Raw genomic sequence first — 16,749 nt, forward strand, 5'->3', positions numbered from 1 at the left:
GATGGATAAAATGTTTTGTATTGATGGGTAAGAGTTAGGGTCTAATGTTTGATGTGAAAATCTCATTGGGGTATTAACTTTATCACATTTGATTAAAATGAAATTGGAACCAGTGTCAGAATACAAAACATCCCCAACATCTTTTTCAAAATTTAATATCCCCAACAATGAACGAAGATGAGGAGTACAAAATTTAATTTTCAGCGGAAATTTAATAAGGTTATTTATTTCATCAAGTTCAAAAAGTTTATCAGGTTTTGATTTAAAATTTTCTTCATACCATACGATAAATGATTCATTTAAATAACTTAAAATCATGTTAATATCCCATTTCGTTATCACATTATTTATATACATATCATATGTTTTTTCAAGGTCATCTTTAATAAATGATATATAATCTGAAGGGTCTAAAAGAATGGGATTAAATTTACCACTCACAGAAACGAGAGTAACATTATAAATTCCACTAACTGTTAAATTTAATTCACAGCTATTATTCGAAATAATATTGATAATTGACATTTTTTATTACGATTAAAAATATGGTAAAGCGTTATTTTCCAGTGATAAATAAAACTAGAATAAGATTACCTCAAGAATTCATAAATTCAACGAATAAGAAATTCATTCATGTTATAAATTTTAGTGTTTTCAGAAAATATGAGTCAATGTCATATTCATCATCGGGTTATATTTCACTTCATTCGAATTTAGTTCAATCAAACCCATATAATGACCATTTCATAAGATTTTCAGATGGTATTAAAAATGCAATTGATAGATTAAAATATGAACAGATTGACAATATCGAATTTTTGGAATTTTGGTTTAAATATCCTGATGGAAAAAAGATTGAAGTTAAAGATAAAGCTGATACTATAACAAAAACAATTACAATGACCGATCCAGATAGTGGGGAACAAAAAGAAATAAAACAAACGATAGAAACTGGTGAAAGGTCAATTATTATTGATTATGATTCAAAGGATTATTATTCAATAATGTTAATGCTTGAATATTAAATGGCCTTAACAAAGAATTTTTCAAGTGATATTTTATATTCATCAACTATTTTATTATAAATATCATTATAAGTTAAATGAAGTTCAGTTGTTGTTCCGTTCTTTGATATCTTAATTGTGCTAATATCCTTTATAGGATTTATTTTTGCAACTGTTCCGCAGCATGAAACCTCATCATCTATGAAAAATTGAATCTTAACGTCTGAATCCTGAACATCACAAAGAATGGCGATAATGTGAATTAATGATTCATAAGGTAAAATAATTAAACCGGATTGATCAATTAAATTTATTATTGAATCATAATTATTAATTATTATATCACGGTAAATTTTCATTAATTCTGAATTAATGTCTATTTTATATGGCGTATTGCGACTGTAATCGTAGATTCCTGAGTTCTCGATGTTTGATGAAAGAGGTGGGGGGTATGTTGGATAAGTGGGAATTTCAACAGGTTCTTTACCGGGTTCAGATAAAATGATTGGGTCTTCATTCTCCTCATTCTTTGGTAAGTCACGAGTTAATAAATTTGGTTGAGTTGCTGACTTTGTTAATTCAGGGCTAACATTAACTTTAACATTTTGAATAATTCGTGATTTATCATCATTTACGTTATAACCAACCGTAATCTCTGCTTTTGCGTTTGTGTTCTTTTGACTTGTGAAACGTCTTCTCATTTATAATTGAATAAAAAAAGAAAAATATATTTAAAGTTTTATTTAGTTGTTACGGTAATATCCCAAGGTTCATCATTGTTTGCTTATACTTTCTTTGTAACTGCACCAATTATGTTATTGATATTGCTTTGAGTTTCTTCCAGTCTTATTTTATCATTTACAATATCTTTAATCATTTCATTACATGCATTCTTAAAACCATCTGATTTTTCTAATTTACGTCTATCACTTTCTTTAATTAAATCAAAGTTATAACCTTGTTGAGAATAAAGTGGTTTCTTTATCAATTCCTTGAACGCTTCTGAAAGTGAAGATGAAGAAATTCTTGCCACTTGAATTGGTTTAAATTCTGCTTTCATTGCTTCTTTCTGTTCATTGAACACTGGATCGAATAAAGCAACTTTAAAGAATTTCTTAGCTGGAATTTCAGGTCTCAAATTTGTATATTGACCATCAAACTGATTAACATATCGTGGTAATCCATCCGGTCCCTCTTCAATAGCATTTAATTCTTCATTGAAATAAGAATATGGATTATGACGGTATGAATTAATTGGACCATTTTCACCTTCTCCAATGTATTGTTTAACAGCTTTTCCATTTTCATCAAATTGCATAGGATAACGTTCATTATATGCTTTACGTTTAGGATAATCAGATATAGTTAATTTATACCCATTTATGACTTTAATATTACCTTGACCATCAGTAACGAAAACTTCATTTATACCATCAGGTTTTCCATTTGGACCCGTAATGTCTGCTTCGTGTGCTTCCCAATTTGGACCATGACGTTTGGCATATGCTTGAGCTTCTGGTAATGTTAAAACGTTTCTCATTTGTTTAACATCCTTTTGAAGACCAGCAACAATGTGGACTAATTCTTTCATTCCGTCTGGAACTTTCATAGTTCTATTATATGCACCCTTTTTGTTTGTCCCTTGTTTTAATGGAACCTGTAGAAGATTTGCTATTTCTGTCATGTTTAATTATAAATAAAAAATAAAAATTAATTATAAAAAGTTAATCAAATTTAACACTTCCTTTATTTAAATCAACTATTATTTTTCCATGTTCACCTAATTGCTGATATTGTGTGTAAAGTTCATTAATGCTCATTGGTAAATTCACTTGATAAAGCATAACGTTCAACTGTTGACGACTAAACCCACTGAAAATGAAAAGGGTGGACAGGTTTGATTTAATGTTTGTGCTTAATGCTTTGAAGTATTGAACAGCCATGAAGAATGAACACTGAATGTGTCGACATTGAGTTAATAACTGATTAAAATATGATTTCTCATTTGTTATTAGTTTTGATTTCACTGCATCATCTAGAAAAATGAGTGAATGCAAAAATTCTCTATCAAAATTTGAAATAGAAAGTGTTTCAAATAATTCATCCCGTTGTTTATCAATAATTTTATCCTCTAATCCTTGCTTCTTGATTGTATTATATAATTCTTTATACATTAAAAAGTTTTTTAAATAATCTTCTGCTTCTTCTTGTGATAAATAAATAATTGGAATTTTGATTAAATGCTTTAAAGATTCAAATGTATTATCTGAAGGTGAACCTGAACGGTTGATATAAATTAACACATGTGAATGGGGGAAGTGTTAGCAATAATGATAATTTGTTTTAATATCGTTAATGTTTTACCTTTATTTTGTTTACCAATTGCTGCAGTGATTGAATTTAAGTAACATTCAGAATATGGAATTTTCATTAATTTTTCCTTAGATAGAGCATTTCTATTATCACTCAATGCTTCATTAATCATATCATCTACGTATGTATTATATACTCCCGCTAATTCTTCATAAGGGGTGATGAATTTAAATCCATTTAATCAAAAATAAATTTATAATTTTATACATTTCTATTCATCAATATTTCATCATATGAACTTCTATACTGCGGTGGTGTACCTGTTGGATGATATTTCAAACCTTCATCCGGTGTCCATGTCCAATATGTAGTCCTAGTAAACCAAACCTGAGGAGGATTTGTCACTTTTGAACAGTAAGTGTCATTTTCACCCTGAATGATTGGATAAGCTTTCACTTGTACTGTAACTTGTGAGTTGAAAGTTTCTAATCCATCAAAGAATATACCCGCTCCATCACGTTGAACTGGAATAGTGCATAAGAATGAAGTTTGGTCTTTCCATGTTCTAGCTAATGGGCGTGCCATTATCATCATTCAGTGGTCTAGTTAATGAGTCCTCGTATTCTTCTGTGCATTCATTCACTCCATCTAAATCAGAAGCTTGAAGCATACGTGTAAAGAATATGTCGCCCACTGTGGTCATCGCTTGATCGGGGAAGTTTCTGGAATCTATAGTGACCTGAAGACCTCGAAGCATTGGATTTTCTAAAACGTTCTTTGCATTGCATTCTTCGGAAATGTTAACACAACATCTGTAACATTATGAAGAGCGTATGAGAAATCTGAGCTGATACCTTCAGGAGTGATGCAACCTCCATTTAGTGAACGAACGTCAATATGTTGAGCTGGAATCATGAATGGATCTTCCTTACTGAATAAACGTGGTATTGCTTTAACTGATTCTTCAATTAAACCGTATCCTGGTGTAATGCATTTATCCTCTAAAACTTCCATCTTTGTGCATGAAATAATAACGTCATCAACTGTTGCGTCAGCAGATGTAGCGGCTAAGCTTGTAATTAATTTGGTAGGAAGTCCGATTTGTTGGAATTTGCGATCATATTTATAAACATGATTCATAATCTTTTCATAATTTTCATCAGTTATCTTTTCATAAACGTAATTTTGTAAATCAGCAACTCTTAACGGGTCAACCTGACAAAATACTAAAGTATCCCTGAAAACATAATATTTAAGAATGATTTCACCAAATGATTTAGGATAATCATCGAACGCCTGAAATGCTAACAAATCATTTACCGGAATAATCATATCAAAAGTGATATCAACTTCTTCATTTGCTTTCTTGAAAACTTCTGAAGGGTCAATATATTTACCACATACTGAGTTATCATATTTTTGAACATTATTATATAACGAATGAACAAACTTTTTAACTTTCCTTTCTGATTTTGGTTTATATGTTGCAAATGCGAAAGATTCACGGGCGCAATCCATCTGAAGATAACCGGCATCACCTCTTTCGGTTTCTACTTCTAATTGTTTAAAGCTTTGATTTGATGATTTGTAACCAACGAATAAACGCATGCATTTAAAAGCGGCATCGCATGTGAAAGCTTTATTTGAAACTAGAGTTGCTTTAACTTTGCGTTTAATATATGTGTCACCTAATTGGTTCACATCATGAGCCGGATTTGTAATTCTTAAATGAGTTTGTTTATCATCAAAATATGGAGCATCAGAGTCATAGCATGAACTTTCAAGTTCTCTATAATATCTTCTACCGTCATTCTTTGCGAATATTTCATTTATCTTTTCGAATGAATGAAACACATTTCCATTAATCGGTTTGGTGTTTGGCACTAAATAGTTAGTCGTCATTTATTAATAAATAAAAAATCAAAATTAAAAGATGAAAATGAATTTTTAATTTTAATGAAATAATCAACTATGGCTGCAGGATTCTTTAAGAAACTGTGGGATAAAGTAAAAAGAGGAGCGCATAAAGTTTGGGAAACAATGAAGAAAGGAGCAAATTGGATATTTAAGAATAAAGAAGCAATTAGTGACGTTGCTGAATCAATAACGCCAAAAGCTGCCCCAATAAGAGAAATTTTAAATAAAGGAGAAAAAGTTTATCAAAGACTACAACCGATACTAAGATAAAAATAATATTTATTTATTTTTCCACTATCCACCCCCTATTTTATTAAGTATTCCTTCAGCAATTCCACCAATTGCGTTACCTGCTTGTGCTCCCATCGCTGGATTACCTGCTTTTGTACCTAATACTCCACCTATGATAGTTCCTGCCGTTTTCGCTACTGGTGCCAAAAAGTTTGCAACGGGTTTAATAATATTTTTATGAACCCAACCTGCAGCTTTCTTAATTCCATCCCATAATTTTTTAAAGAATCCTGCCGCCATTTCTGATTTAATATTAATTAAAAAATATATTTTATCACTTATATTCTAATTTTTATTTTATAATAAATGAAACCAATTTTAAAAATAAATGAAACAAAGGAGGAAGAAATAAATGAAAGTGAAAATGTTCAACAAAAAATAAACGTTGTTAAACCAATTACTGAAATAAAAATTTTTTCATCTGTTGAAGAATTTAATAACTATTATGCTAATAATAAAAAATTATTTGAAGAATTGACAACGTGTAAATTGAATAAAATGTTTAAAGTTAATGGATTCAAAATTTCAAAAATAAAAGGAGTGGTTAGTTTGAAATCTATTCCTCAATCAAGAATCACCTCATTAATGAAAATAGATGATTTAACAAAAAGAATAGAAGAGATTGAAGAAAGAATAAATCAGATAATTGATATCATAAATCATGACTCGTTGAGCCCGGGTCCTTAAAGCCCAAGGCACAAAGTGCCCAGGACTTAAAGTCCATCACTGAGTTCAAGGTTATATTCATCAAATATTTCATTATTAAATGCAACTTCTGCTAGTTTATTTATTTTTTCAATACGATCATTTGAAAGTCTATCGTTTAATTTTTTCTGAAGTTTTTCATTTTCTAGTTCTGAAACTTTATTTGGATGATATTTAAACCCGTTAAATTCTTTTTCCTCAGTTTTGATCATTAATTTACAAAGAACTTTTGTGGTTGGAATTCGTTTAAACCATTTATCATTAATATTTGTTATAAATTCAATATTCGGAATTAATTCCCAAATTTTTGCATTTTCAATTAATTTATTATCAAATGCAAAAGCAATAGGTTTAATATTAAACTTACCTTTATAATATAAACTTTCTACATAATCATCGAAATAAACATCTACTTGTTTAACATTTTCAAGAATTGGTGAAAGAACATCCATTAATTGATTGACGGTTACGAATCTTGATCCGCTCATTTATCATTAAATAAAAAAATAAATTATTCAAAAAATGTAAGACATGAATTTTTAAAATTTATTTTTTATTCATGAAAATAATTATTTCTAATTTCTTTTACTCTCTCGTACATACTAGATTTAAAGAATTCAGAACTTTTACCATAATCTCCTAAATGTTTTCTTATCCCTAACGTGTGCCAGTTATTATATGAAACTGAATAAACTTTATCTTTATCTTTACACCTTTCATCACTTCCAATATATTTATATTTCAATTTTGATTTATTGGTTTCATATTCATTAGCGTTTAATAATTCACAGTCTTCCTTTTTAAATAAATGTTTTATGTATTCAGGATTTAATACTCTACGTTTATATGCTCCTAACTTAGTTCTAAAGGTTTTTCTACAAAATTTAGGAATTCCATCCTCTTTAATGTCATCAATGATTTCCATTTCATTATTTTCAATTTCTTCTTCTCGTTTATGAGGTCTTTGATTATGACTCCATTGATTCCATGAAATTAAATATTCTTTATCATTATATTTATACCTCATTAGCTTATTTTGGCTTTCATATTCATTTAATAATTCACAATCTTCATTTTTAAATTGAAGTTTAACCCATTCAGGATTTAAACAATGTTTAATTAATCGCGGAATATCTGACATCATCTATATATATAGCTTCTTTTATAAAAGATGAAAAAATAAATTATTTTAAAATTAATGTTAATTTTTTTAATGTGTTTATAAATTATATTTTAATGCATCGTCTATATATAGATGTAACAAAAAAAGTCACTAAACCCTTTCACATATACTACTAATATAGTATATTCAATATGAATCGCAATTTTAATATTATTTAACACAATGAATTAAATAAATGATGTACTATGCATTGTATAAAATAAATTGAGAATAACAATTGAATCATTTTTAATGTGTTTGAATTTTATTGCTCACAATTATTTCTGCGCTTCATAAAATCATTTTTATAAATGAATGAGCATTCACCAGCTCAGTAATCAGCTAGTGGAAAAACAGAATCAGTGCACAATGCTAACTTTTGGTCTCCAGAACTGATATATCCTGAAAATACGGTTCCTGAAGTTTTGTTCCGTAGGATCATAACAAGAATGATGTCTAGTGGTGAATCATTTTGCAGTGTTAGTGAAGCAGAAAGGCAAAATATGTTAATAGGTCCAACATTGTTTGCACTGTCAAAGATGAAAAAGCCATTATTTTATAATATCTCTGTCGTTTACGTCGATAATGGATATCCTGAGTTATACATGAAATCAAATTTTACAAAAAAAGACAATTTCATTTTCCCATTCAACTTATTTGACTGGATCAAGCTATACAATGCTTCAGGAAAAATAGAAATTTTCTGCGCCAAAATTGACGTTGATGATGCTATTCTATTTTGCAAATGGCTTCCAATTATCTACTACGATGTGATTGAAGACATCTATCAGAGATATCAATTAATTAAAAATAATAAACATGTAATGTCATCCCTTGAAATGGACAAGATGCTGCAAATAGAAATTGTTCATGGGTGCATGGATAAGGATGCTTTATGGGAAACACAAATATCAGAAATTATAATTCATTGCATCAACCATCCAGATGAATCTACCAAGATAAATTATAAAGCCCTCATGGATGAGAAAAGTACTCCTGAATCCGATGTTGAAGTTGACATCTTGAGTAGTACAGTTAAATGGGTGAGTAACGCTAATATTTCAAAAACAATGATAAATATCTATGATATTGAACAGCTTTTTTCAGGATCACCAAATCTTGATTTGGATTATTAAAATGAAAACATTTAATAAACATTTGAAATTAATGAAACATATAACTTTCATGATAACATTTTAATCCCTATAAATATATAATAACAAGCATCATATAAAACAGTAACATTTATAAGCATATAATGATGAAAAATGGTTTTATTAGTAATAACTCTTAACATTAAAATATTTACATACATAATACAAATAAAAATACATTTATTTGACTTATTCTCTTTGTTGGTCATTCCATCTCGACCACTATTTTTGGAATGACGATAGGTCTTATTTGGCCTTACAGTGGACCCTTTATTCATGTCGACTCCTATCAGGACTTCTAAAATATGGGAAACAAGTTCAGAAGGAGGATTGACACCACCACCATCAAACACACAAACATCTCATTTTATTACAGTTGATCAGTACAATAAAACAGTTACTGAGCTTCAAAATCAGTTATTTAATTATAAAATGAAAATTGACGATCTAAGAATACATAACAATGAGGAAATTATACGATTAAAAAAGATAATTGCAAAATATGAAGGACCGTCAAATGAAATATTAACAAAAAACTCAACATCAAGTAGCAATTCATCACTATCTCCAAATTCACCAAGTAGAGAAGGTAATTTAGCTAGATCTTTAATAGATTCTAGTAGCAGTTTTTTAAATCATAACGATTTGATCGAAAAACTCGAAATAGCATCGAAAGAAAACGATGAATTACGAAAAGAAATAGAAGGATTTCATGAACTTTCTAGATCTCTACAAAATCAGCTTGATGAAAAAATAAATCAATGCGATGCACTAGTTAATGAAAAAAAGTCATCAGATAAAAATATCGATCAACTGAAAAAACAAATTGAGCAGCTTAAATCACAATTTAAATTAGAAACCTCAAGATATGAAAAACAAATCGATGTTTACGAGCTTGAACTTGCAAAATTAGCAGATGAACATAATAATAAGAATGATCAATCTAATACATCAAATTCTGAATCTGAAATCAATAAATTAAAACAACAATTGATTAAATTACAAAATGATTTGGATGAAGAGCGAGTAAAGAGTGTAGCAACCGAAGACAGACTAACAAAATTCAGAGAGGAGTCATCAAAAGCTATTTCAACATTAAAATCCCAAAATTCAAATCTTCAAGAGCAGCTTTCCCTTTCAAAGATAGAGCAAAACTCTGCTCAAAATGCTGGAAATGATGAATTATTGAAGATAAAATCAGAAATCGATGACAAAAACAACGAAATTAAAAATCTCCAACAAGAAATTTCAAATTTTGAGGAAGAAAATGCGAATTTAAATGCTAAAATAACAGAATTAGAGAAGTCTGCAAAGAAATCAATACAAACAATTTCGATTCTCGAGAAAGAAATTGATGATTTATCTGAAGAATTAGAAAAGCAACAAGTGACGAAGACAGAATCTAATTCAGATGATTTTCAGAAGCAAGTTGAAGCAGTGAGACTCGTGAAAGAGGAAAATGATCAATTAAGGGACCAAATCAATCAGCTGACAGTATACAAAGAAAAAATGAACTCAATTCTAAAAGAAAACCAAAATCTCAAGTCGGAGTACATCAAAATGAAGGACGAGAACACATTACTAAGAGAAGAAAATGAGAGAATTATGGAAGAATCAAATGCCGCGAAAGAAAATCTCAAGAAAGAGAACGAAAACCAGAAAAATGAAATTTCATCACTAACAAATGAAGATGAACTTTATAAACTTAGAGAAGAAAATGACAAATTAATTAAAAGCAGGGAGGCACAGAATGAAATCATTCAGAAACTCAATAATGAAATGAATCAAATGAAAGAGAAAGAAAAAGATTTCGACAAATTGGCACAAGAAAAGAAATTACTCAAAGATGAAAATGATAGATTAATTAACTCAGAAATGGAGGAGTTGGATAAATACAAGAAAGAAAACCAAGATCTCAACAATGAATTACAAAGAATCAAAAACGAAAGACAGGAGAATGAAAATAAGGAAAATAATTTGAAACAAGGAAACGAACAACTCAACGAAGAATTGCAAAGAACAAAACAAACAGTAATAAACAAAGAAGAAGAACTTAAGAAAGTACGAGATGAAGCTGACAAATTAAGAAAAAAAATAGAAGAGTTAAAAGAGAAACAACAAAATCAAATTAACGACAACGAAGAACTAAGGAAAGAAATTAAATCAAGTGAAGAAAAAATGAAAGAAATTCAATCAGAGAATGAAATTCTGAAGAAGCAGATAGAGAAAGAAGATGAAAATTCATCAAATATCAGCGATGATTTACAGAAATTAGTGAATAAATCACTGGTAAAAGAATCAATCGATGAAAATAATGATGTGGAAACAATCGAAAATCTAAAGAAGGAAATCGAAGATCTGAAAAAAGAGAAGGATAATTTTGATTCAATCAGTATAGAAAATGAAGATCTTAGAAGTCAAGTAGAAGTATTAATAAAAGTAGAAGATGAAAGAAATCAAATGTCAGAAGAACTTGAAAAACTAAGAGCAAATTACAATGAACTTCAATCGCAGATTTCGAAACAAAATTTTGAAAATAATAAAGAGACTATTGAAAAATTGATTGGAGAAAAATCTAAACTTCAAGAAGAATTAGAGTCAATTAAGAATGAACTAGATTCAATCCAAGTAGAGAAAATTGAGTCAGAGAATGAATCAAGCTCAAAGATCATTGCCTTAACAGAAGAGATTGATGAACTCAAGAATCAAATTAATAATATATCAGAACAGAAATCAACATTAGAATTCACAATTGATGAAATCAAAGCCCAAAACGAATCAGAAATTTCGCAGCTTAAGAAAGAGAATGAAGATTTAAATAGTAAAATAGAGAGCTTATCTAAAGAAAATAATGAACTTAAGACTGAAATCGAAAATATCCAAAATTCCCATTCATTAAGCCTGCTAGAAACAGAGATGAACAACAAATTAACGAATCTTAATGAGGAAAATGATATGCTGAAGAATGAAAACGAAAACATCAAAAGAGAAAAAGAAGAAACTCTAGCTGAAAACAAATCACTAAAAGATACATTAGATTTCTTCGAGAAGAATTTGACAAAAATTAATGAACAAAACAAAGATAAAACCGAAGAATTAGATAAACAAAAGAGAATCGTGCTGACTTTGACAGGCGAAAATAATGAATTGAAATCTAAACTAGATAAAATTAAAAATGATTATGAATTATTGCAAAAAGAGAATGAAAAACTCGAATCAGATATTGACAATCCCCAAAATTTGAGCTTACTTGAAGAGATGAACAGCAAACTTACTGCATTAACAGAAGAAAATAAAAAACTTAAGGAAGAAATAGAAGATTTACAAGCAGAAAATGAAGCACTTCAAAACACACATTCATTAAGCTTGTTAGAAACAGAAATGAATTCAAAGCTTACAAGTTTGACTGAAGAAAATGGAAAACTCAAAAAAGAAAACGAAAAACTTAAGATTGATTTACAAAATAATTCAATAGAAAAAGAATTAAAATTAAAATTAACAAAACTTACAGAAGAAAACGAGAAACTTGGCAAAGAAAGCAAAGAATTAAAACAAATTATTGATCAAATGAATGATACTCACTCATTAAGTCTTCTTGAAACAGAGATGAATAATAAACTCGCTTCCTTATCTGAAGAAAACAACAAACTCAAAGAAGAAAACAACAAACTCACGAAATCAAATGAAAAAGCAAAGACAGAGTATCAATCTCTCAAAACAATTGTTGATGAATACGGAAACGATTACGAAGAAATGAAACAAAAAATCGAAGATCTTAGCTTCGAAAATCAAAATATGCATTCGAAAATTGAGTTCTTAACACAAGAAAACAAAGAAATGAAAGATGAAATTGCTAAATTAAACCAAAACAGCGGAGATGATGACTACAACAAACAAGAAGTGATTGAATTAAGAGATGAAAATGAATCATTAATACACGAAAATTCGAATCTAAAACTTGAAATTGAAAAAATGAAATCAAAGTTAACAACTTTTTCACCGAAAGAAAAAGTAGAAATTCTTCAACAAGAAATAGCACAATTAACATCCAAAAATAAAGAATTAGAAGAAGAAATAAATCAATTAAAGAACAACAACAGCAGCTTTTTATCTTATAGCTCCCTTCTTAAAACTCCTCAACCACAGACATCAAAAAAGGGAATAAAATTAATAAATACAACATCAGTTCTGTCGACAAACAAAAATGAAAGTGATGAGAATCTTGAAAACTTGAATGAAAGTTTGTTGCAGACTATCGAAAATCTGAGACATGAAAATGATAATTTGACTCAAGAGAATATTAAATTGAAATCTCAGAAATCTCTGAAACTTCTTCAAGACATTAAATCACAGCTTGAGTTAAAAGACAACGAAATTAATGAACTAAAATCCAAAATTAATGATCTGAGCGAGAAAAATGAGCAAATCACCAAAATCAACGAGAGCTTACAGCTTCGTTCATCACCAACAAAAACAAAGAGCCTCGAATTGGAAAGAGATAAATTGCTTGAAAGAGCTGCCAAAGCAGAGTTAGAATTAGAAGATATTAAATCCAGACTCGATTCACTAGCAAAGGAAAACGACACCCTCAAGCTAAGACCTTCTCCAAGAAAGGTTAAAAGCGTTGAAGCAGAAAGAGATAACCTACTTGCAAGAACAACCAAGGCAGAACTTGATTTAGAGGATGCTAAAACAAAAATCAATGATTTGACCAAAGAAAATAACATTCTCAAGCAAAGACCTTCCCCAACAAAGACTAAGCATATTCAAATAGAAAGGGATCATTTACTTGATAGAGCAACAAAAGCCGAGAAGCAACTGGAGGAAATGAAAGAAAATATTTCTGAATTGAGTATTGCAAAAGAAGAATTAGATTCACAACTTGCAAATTGCCAAAAGGAAATTAACAGAATGACAGAAGTAGATGAGAATCTTAAGAAAAAATTAAACGATATGGACATTATTTCTGATGCTGTATCGAAAATAAGTAGAGCAAAGGACCAAAAAGAATTGAATACAAAGATCGAAGAACTGCAAAAAGAAAATCAGAAATTACAAACAAAGAATGCTGAACTAGCAGAAGAAATAAATTCTAGTAAATTTTCTCCAAGACAAAGCAAAACAATTCAAGAATTTAGACAGAAATTCGAAGAAATTTCCAAAGAAAATGAAAAACTAAACAAAAGAATTTCTGAATTGGAGTTTGAGAGGAATAGCAACAACACTTCAACAAAGATAAACCGTCAAAAGATATCAGAGCTGGAAAATATTAATTTTTCAATGCAGAAGCAAATAGTTTCTCTCGAAAACGAAAAAAAATTCACCAAAAACAAAATAGCCGAATTAGAGAATGAAAAATTAATTCTAAATAATAGAATTGATTCATTAATTTCAAATAAGTCTTCTCCAGAGAATGAAATAAGGCAAATGTCACAAACAATCGAAGGATTGAAAAATACAATTACAGATCTTACAAAGCAAATCAGAAAATTGCAAAAGGAGAATGACACTCTTAGGGAAAGCTCAATGATGATTGCAGGGGAAGAAAGCAAAGAAGAAACTAAACTCAAAGAAGAAATCGCAGAACTTAAATTCCGTTTGTCACAAATGCAATCAGAGTTAATAAATGCAAATTCTAAGCTTTCGGATGCAATTAGTTCGGACAGACAAAACTTCAGCAATAATACTGATGAAGTAACTAAAGCTAACGAGAATAAAATCAAATCATTAAATACAAAATTGAAAAAACTATCAGAAGAGAAAAAGAAACTTCAAAATCAAAACAATAAACTTTTGCAAGATCTTGAAAAATTTAGATCAGAATATGAAAATATAAGAAGTTTCATTGATCAAAAAGGAGATAAAGAACAAAAAGATGAAGAATACACTTTGCTTCAAGAAAAATACATTCAACTCCAGAAAGAATCAATTTCATTGAATTCACAATTAAATGAATTACAGTCATCAAGAAAGACAATTAGAACATTGCAAAGGAAACTTAAATCTCTTGAAAATAATGCAAATTCAATAATGGAAACAGACAGACATTGCCATTGTTCCGAAGCATTAGAACAATTTAAACAAGAAGTGCTAGAGTTAAAGGAAATTATCCTCAAAAACGACGAAGCTTCATCTAAGATTTCAAAACAGATATCATCTCAAAGCGATGAGATCAAATTATTAAGAATTCATTCAAAAGTAACCGATTCAACAGAAAAATTGGCAAGGATGACAACAAAAGCAATCAGTAATACTGCACATTTTATTTCAGAACAACACAACGAATTAATGATAAAAATGAGAGAATGAGCCAAATAAATGTATTTTTATTTGTATTATGTATGTAAATATTTTAATGTTAAGAGTTATTACTAATAAAACCATTTTTCATCATTATATGCTTATAAATGTTACTGTTTTATATGATGCTTGTTATTATATATTTATAGGGATTAAAATGTTATCATGAAAGTTATATGTTTCATTAATTTCAAATGTTTATTAAATGTTTTCATTTTAATAATCCAAATCAAGATTTGGTGATCCTGAAAAAAGCCGTTCAATATCATAGATATCTATCATTGTTTTTGAAATATTAGCGTTACTCACACATTTAACTGTACTACTCAAGATGTCAACTTCAACATCGGATTCAGGAGTACTTTTCTCATCCATGAGGGCTTTATAATTTATCTTGGTAGATTCATCTGGATGGTTGATGCAATGAATTATAATTTCTGATATTTGTGTTTCCCATAAAGCATCCTTATCCATGCACCCATGAACAATTTCTATTTGCAGCATCTTGTCCATTTCAAGGGATGACATTACATGTTTATTATTTTTAATTAATTGATATCTCTGATAGATGTCTTCAATCACATCGTAGTAGATAATTGGAAGCCATTTGCAAAATAGAATAGCATCATCAACGTCAATTTTGGCGCAGAAAATTTCTATTTTTCCTGAAGCATTGTATAGCTTGATCCAGTCAAATAAGTTGAATGGGAAAATGAAATTGTCTTTTTTTGTAAAATTTGATTTCATGTATAACTCAGGATATCCATTATCGACGTAAACGACAGAGATATTATAAAATAATGGCTTTTTCATCTTTGACAGTGCAAACAATGTTGGACCTATTAACATATTTTGCCTTTCTGCTTCACTAACACTGCAAAATGATTCACCACTAGACATCATTCTTGTTATGATCCTACGGAACAAAACTTCAGGAACCGTATTTTCAGGATATATCAGTTCTGGAGACCAAAAGTTAGCATTGTGCACTGATTCTGTTTTTCCACTAGCTGATTCCTGAGCTGGTGAATGCTCATTCATTTATAAAAATGATTTTATGAAGCGCAGAAATAATTGTGAGCAATAAAATTCAGACACATTAAAAATGATTCAATTGTTATTCTCGATTTATTTTATACAATGCATAGTACATCATTTATTTAATTCATTGTGTTAAATAATATTAAAATTGCGATTCATATTGAATATACTATATTTACTTCATTCGTATTCACTTTAAATCAGAGATGAAAAAACGAGTAAAGATCGTTTACTGACTCATACTTGCTATTCTGTATTTTTTTTTTGGTGTGAGAGACAATGTCTTATATTTTTTGCAAATCTGATAAATACTATGATTTGGCATAATATGATCATATGATTAATAAATCAAAAATGAAAATAATAATAAAAAAATATGATCATTTTATTAGATATGCTTCACAAGTAAGAGAGTATCAAAAAAATGAGAGGGTATCAAGTGAGTATAAGTTCATCTTTAATAATATTAATAATAAATTTAAAATTAAAATATTTTCTTGTTTTAGGTATATCACATTCACATCATTTCTAAATTGTTAAGAAGTTTGATAAACACTTAATGTAAATCCTTATCATGCAAAAAACTCCATTGAAAAAATCGATAGTGTCCAAATCTAATATTCTTTCAATATCTTTCCACTCTCTTAAAAAAAAAAAAAAAAAAAAAAAGGTAGTGGGGCTTCCAGGGGCTGCGCCCCTTCTAGCCCTGAAGATGTTTAGTATAACTTTGTCCGGACAAGTAAGGGTCTATCGTCGCTACAGGAAAAGTTACAGGCGTTCTAAGGAAGTATACTTTGAGAAGCCTTTTCCCCATTATAGAACGATAGGACAGTTATTTTACAAAACTGACAACACTTTGACC

General features: G+C 29.2%; 5 protein-coding genes and 1 pseudogene across 6 annotated transcripts, besides 1 other annotated feature; 2 read left to right on the top strand and 4 right to left on the bottom strand.

Moving 5' to 3' along the window:
• Positions 1–3,429: part of a mobile genetic element that runs on past the window's edge.
• Positions 1,926–2,688, bottom strand: TVAGG3_0892110 (uncharacterized protein; the record flags this gene model as incomplete). Its single annotated transcript, XM_051250893.1, has 1 exon — positions 1,926–2,688. A coding segment is annotated over one exon (763 nt), but the record flags the coding sequence as incomplete, so codon positions are not given.
• Positions 3,430–3,930: 501 nt separating the features above from the next.
• Positions 3,931–4,929, bottom strand: TVAGG3_0892120 (annotated as a pseudogene). Its single transcript has one exon. A coding segment is annotated over exon 1 (999 nt).
• A 1,309-nt stretch (positions 4,930–6,238) lies between these two features.
• TVAGG3_0892130 (protein of unknown function, DUF4108 family) lies at positions 6,239–6,682 on the bottom strand (the record flags this gene model as incomplete). The annotated part of the gene is made up of 1 exon (XM_051250894.1): positions 6,239–6,682. The coding sequence occupies one exon, from the start codon at positions 6,680–6,682 to the stop codon at positions 6,239–6,241; it is 444 nt and encodes a 147-aa protein (XP_051086369.1).
• Positions 6,683–7,658: 976 nt separating this feature from the next.
• On the top strand, positions 7,659–8,591 carry TVAGG3_0892140 (uncharacterized protein; the record flags this gene model as incomplete). Its single annotated transcript, XM_001316113.1, has 1 exon — positions 7,998–8,528. One exon carries the CDS (start codon positions 7,998–8,000, stop codon positions 8,526–8,528), a length of 531 nt encoding a protein of 176 aa, XP_001316148.1.
• Positions 8,592–8,813: 222 nt separating this feature from the next.
• On the top strand, positions 8,814–14,914 carry TVAGG3_0892150 (A-type inclusion protein-related family; the record flags this gene model as incomplete). The annotated part of the gene is made up of 1 exon (XM_001316112.1): positions 8,823–14,855. One exon carries the CDS (start codon positions 8,823–8,825, stop codon positions 14,853–14,855), a length of 6,033 nt encoding a protein of 2,010 aa, XP_001316147.1.
• Positions 14,915–15,062: 148 nt separating this feature from the next.
• Positions 15,063–15,887, bottom strand: TVAGG3_0892160 (uncharacterized protein; the record flags this gene model as incomplete). Its single annotated transcript, XM_001316111.1, has 1 exon — positions 15,063–15,887. The coding sequence occupies one exon, from the start codon at positions 15,885–15,887 to the stop codon at positions 15,063–15,065; it is 825 nt and encodes a 274-aa protein (XP_001316146.1).
• Between the last annotated feature and the right edge of the window lie 862 nt (positions 15,888–16,749).

This window comes from Trichomonas vaginalis, chromosome VI, assembly GCF_026262505.1.
Source record: "Trichomonas vaginalis G3 chromosome VI, whole genome shotgun sequence".
In the NCBI taxonomy this organism is placed as follows: Eukaryota; Parabasalia; order Trichomonadida; family Trichomonadidae; genus Trichomonas; species Trichomonas vaginalis.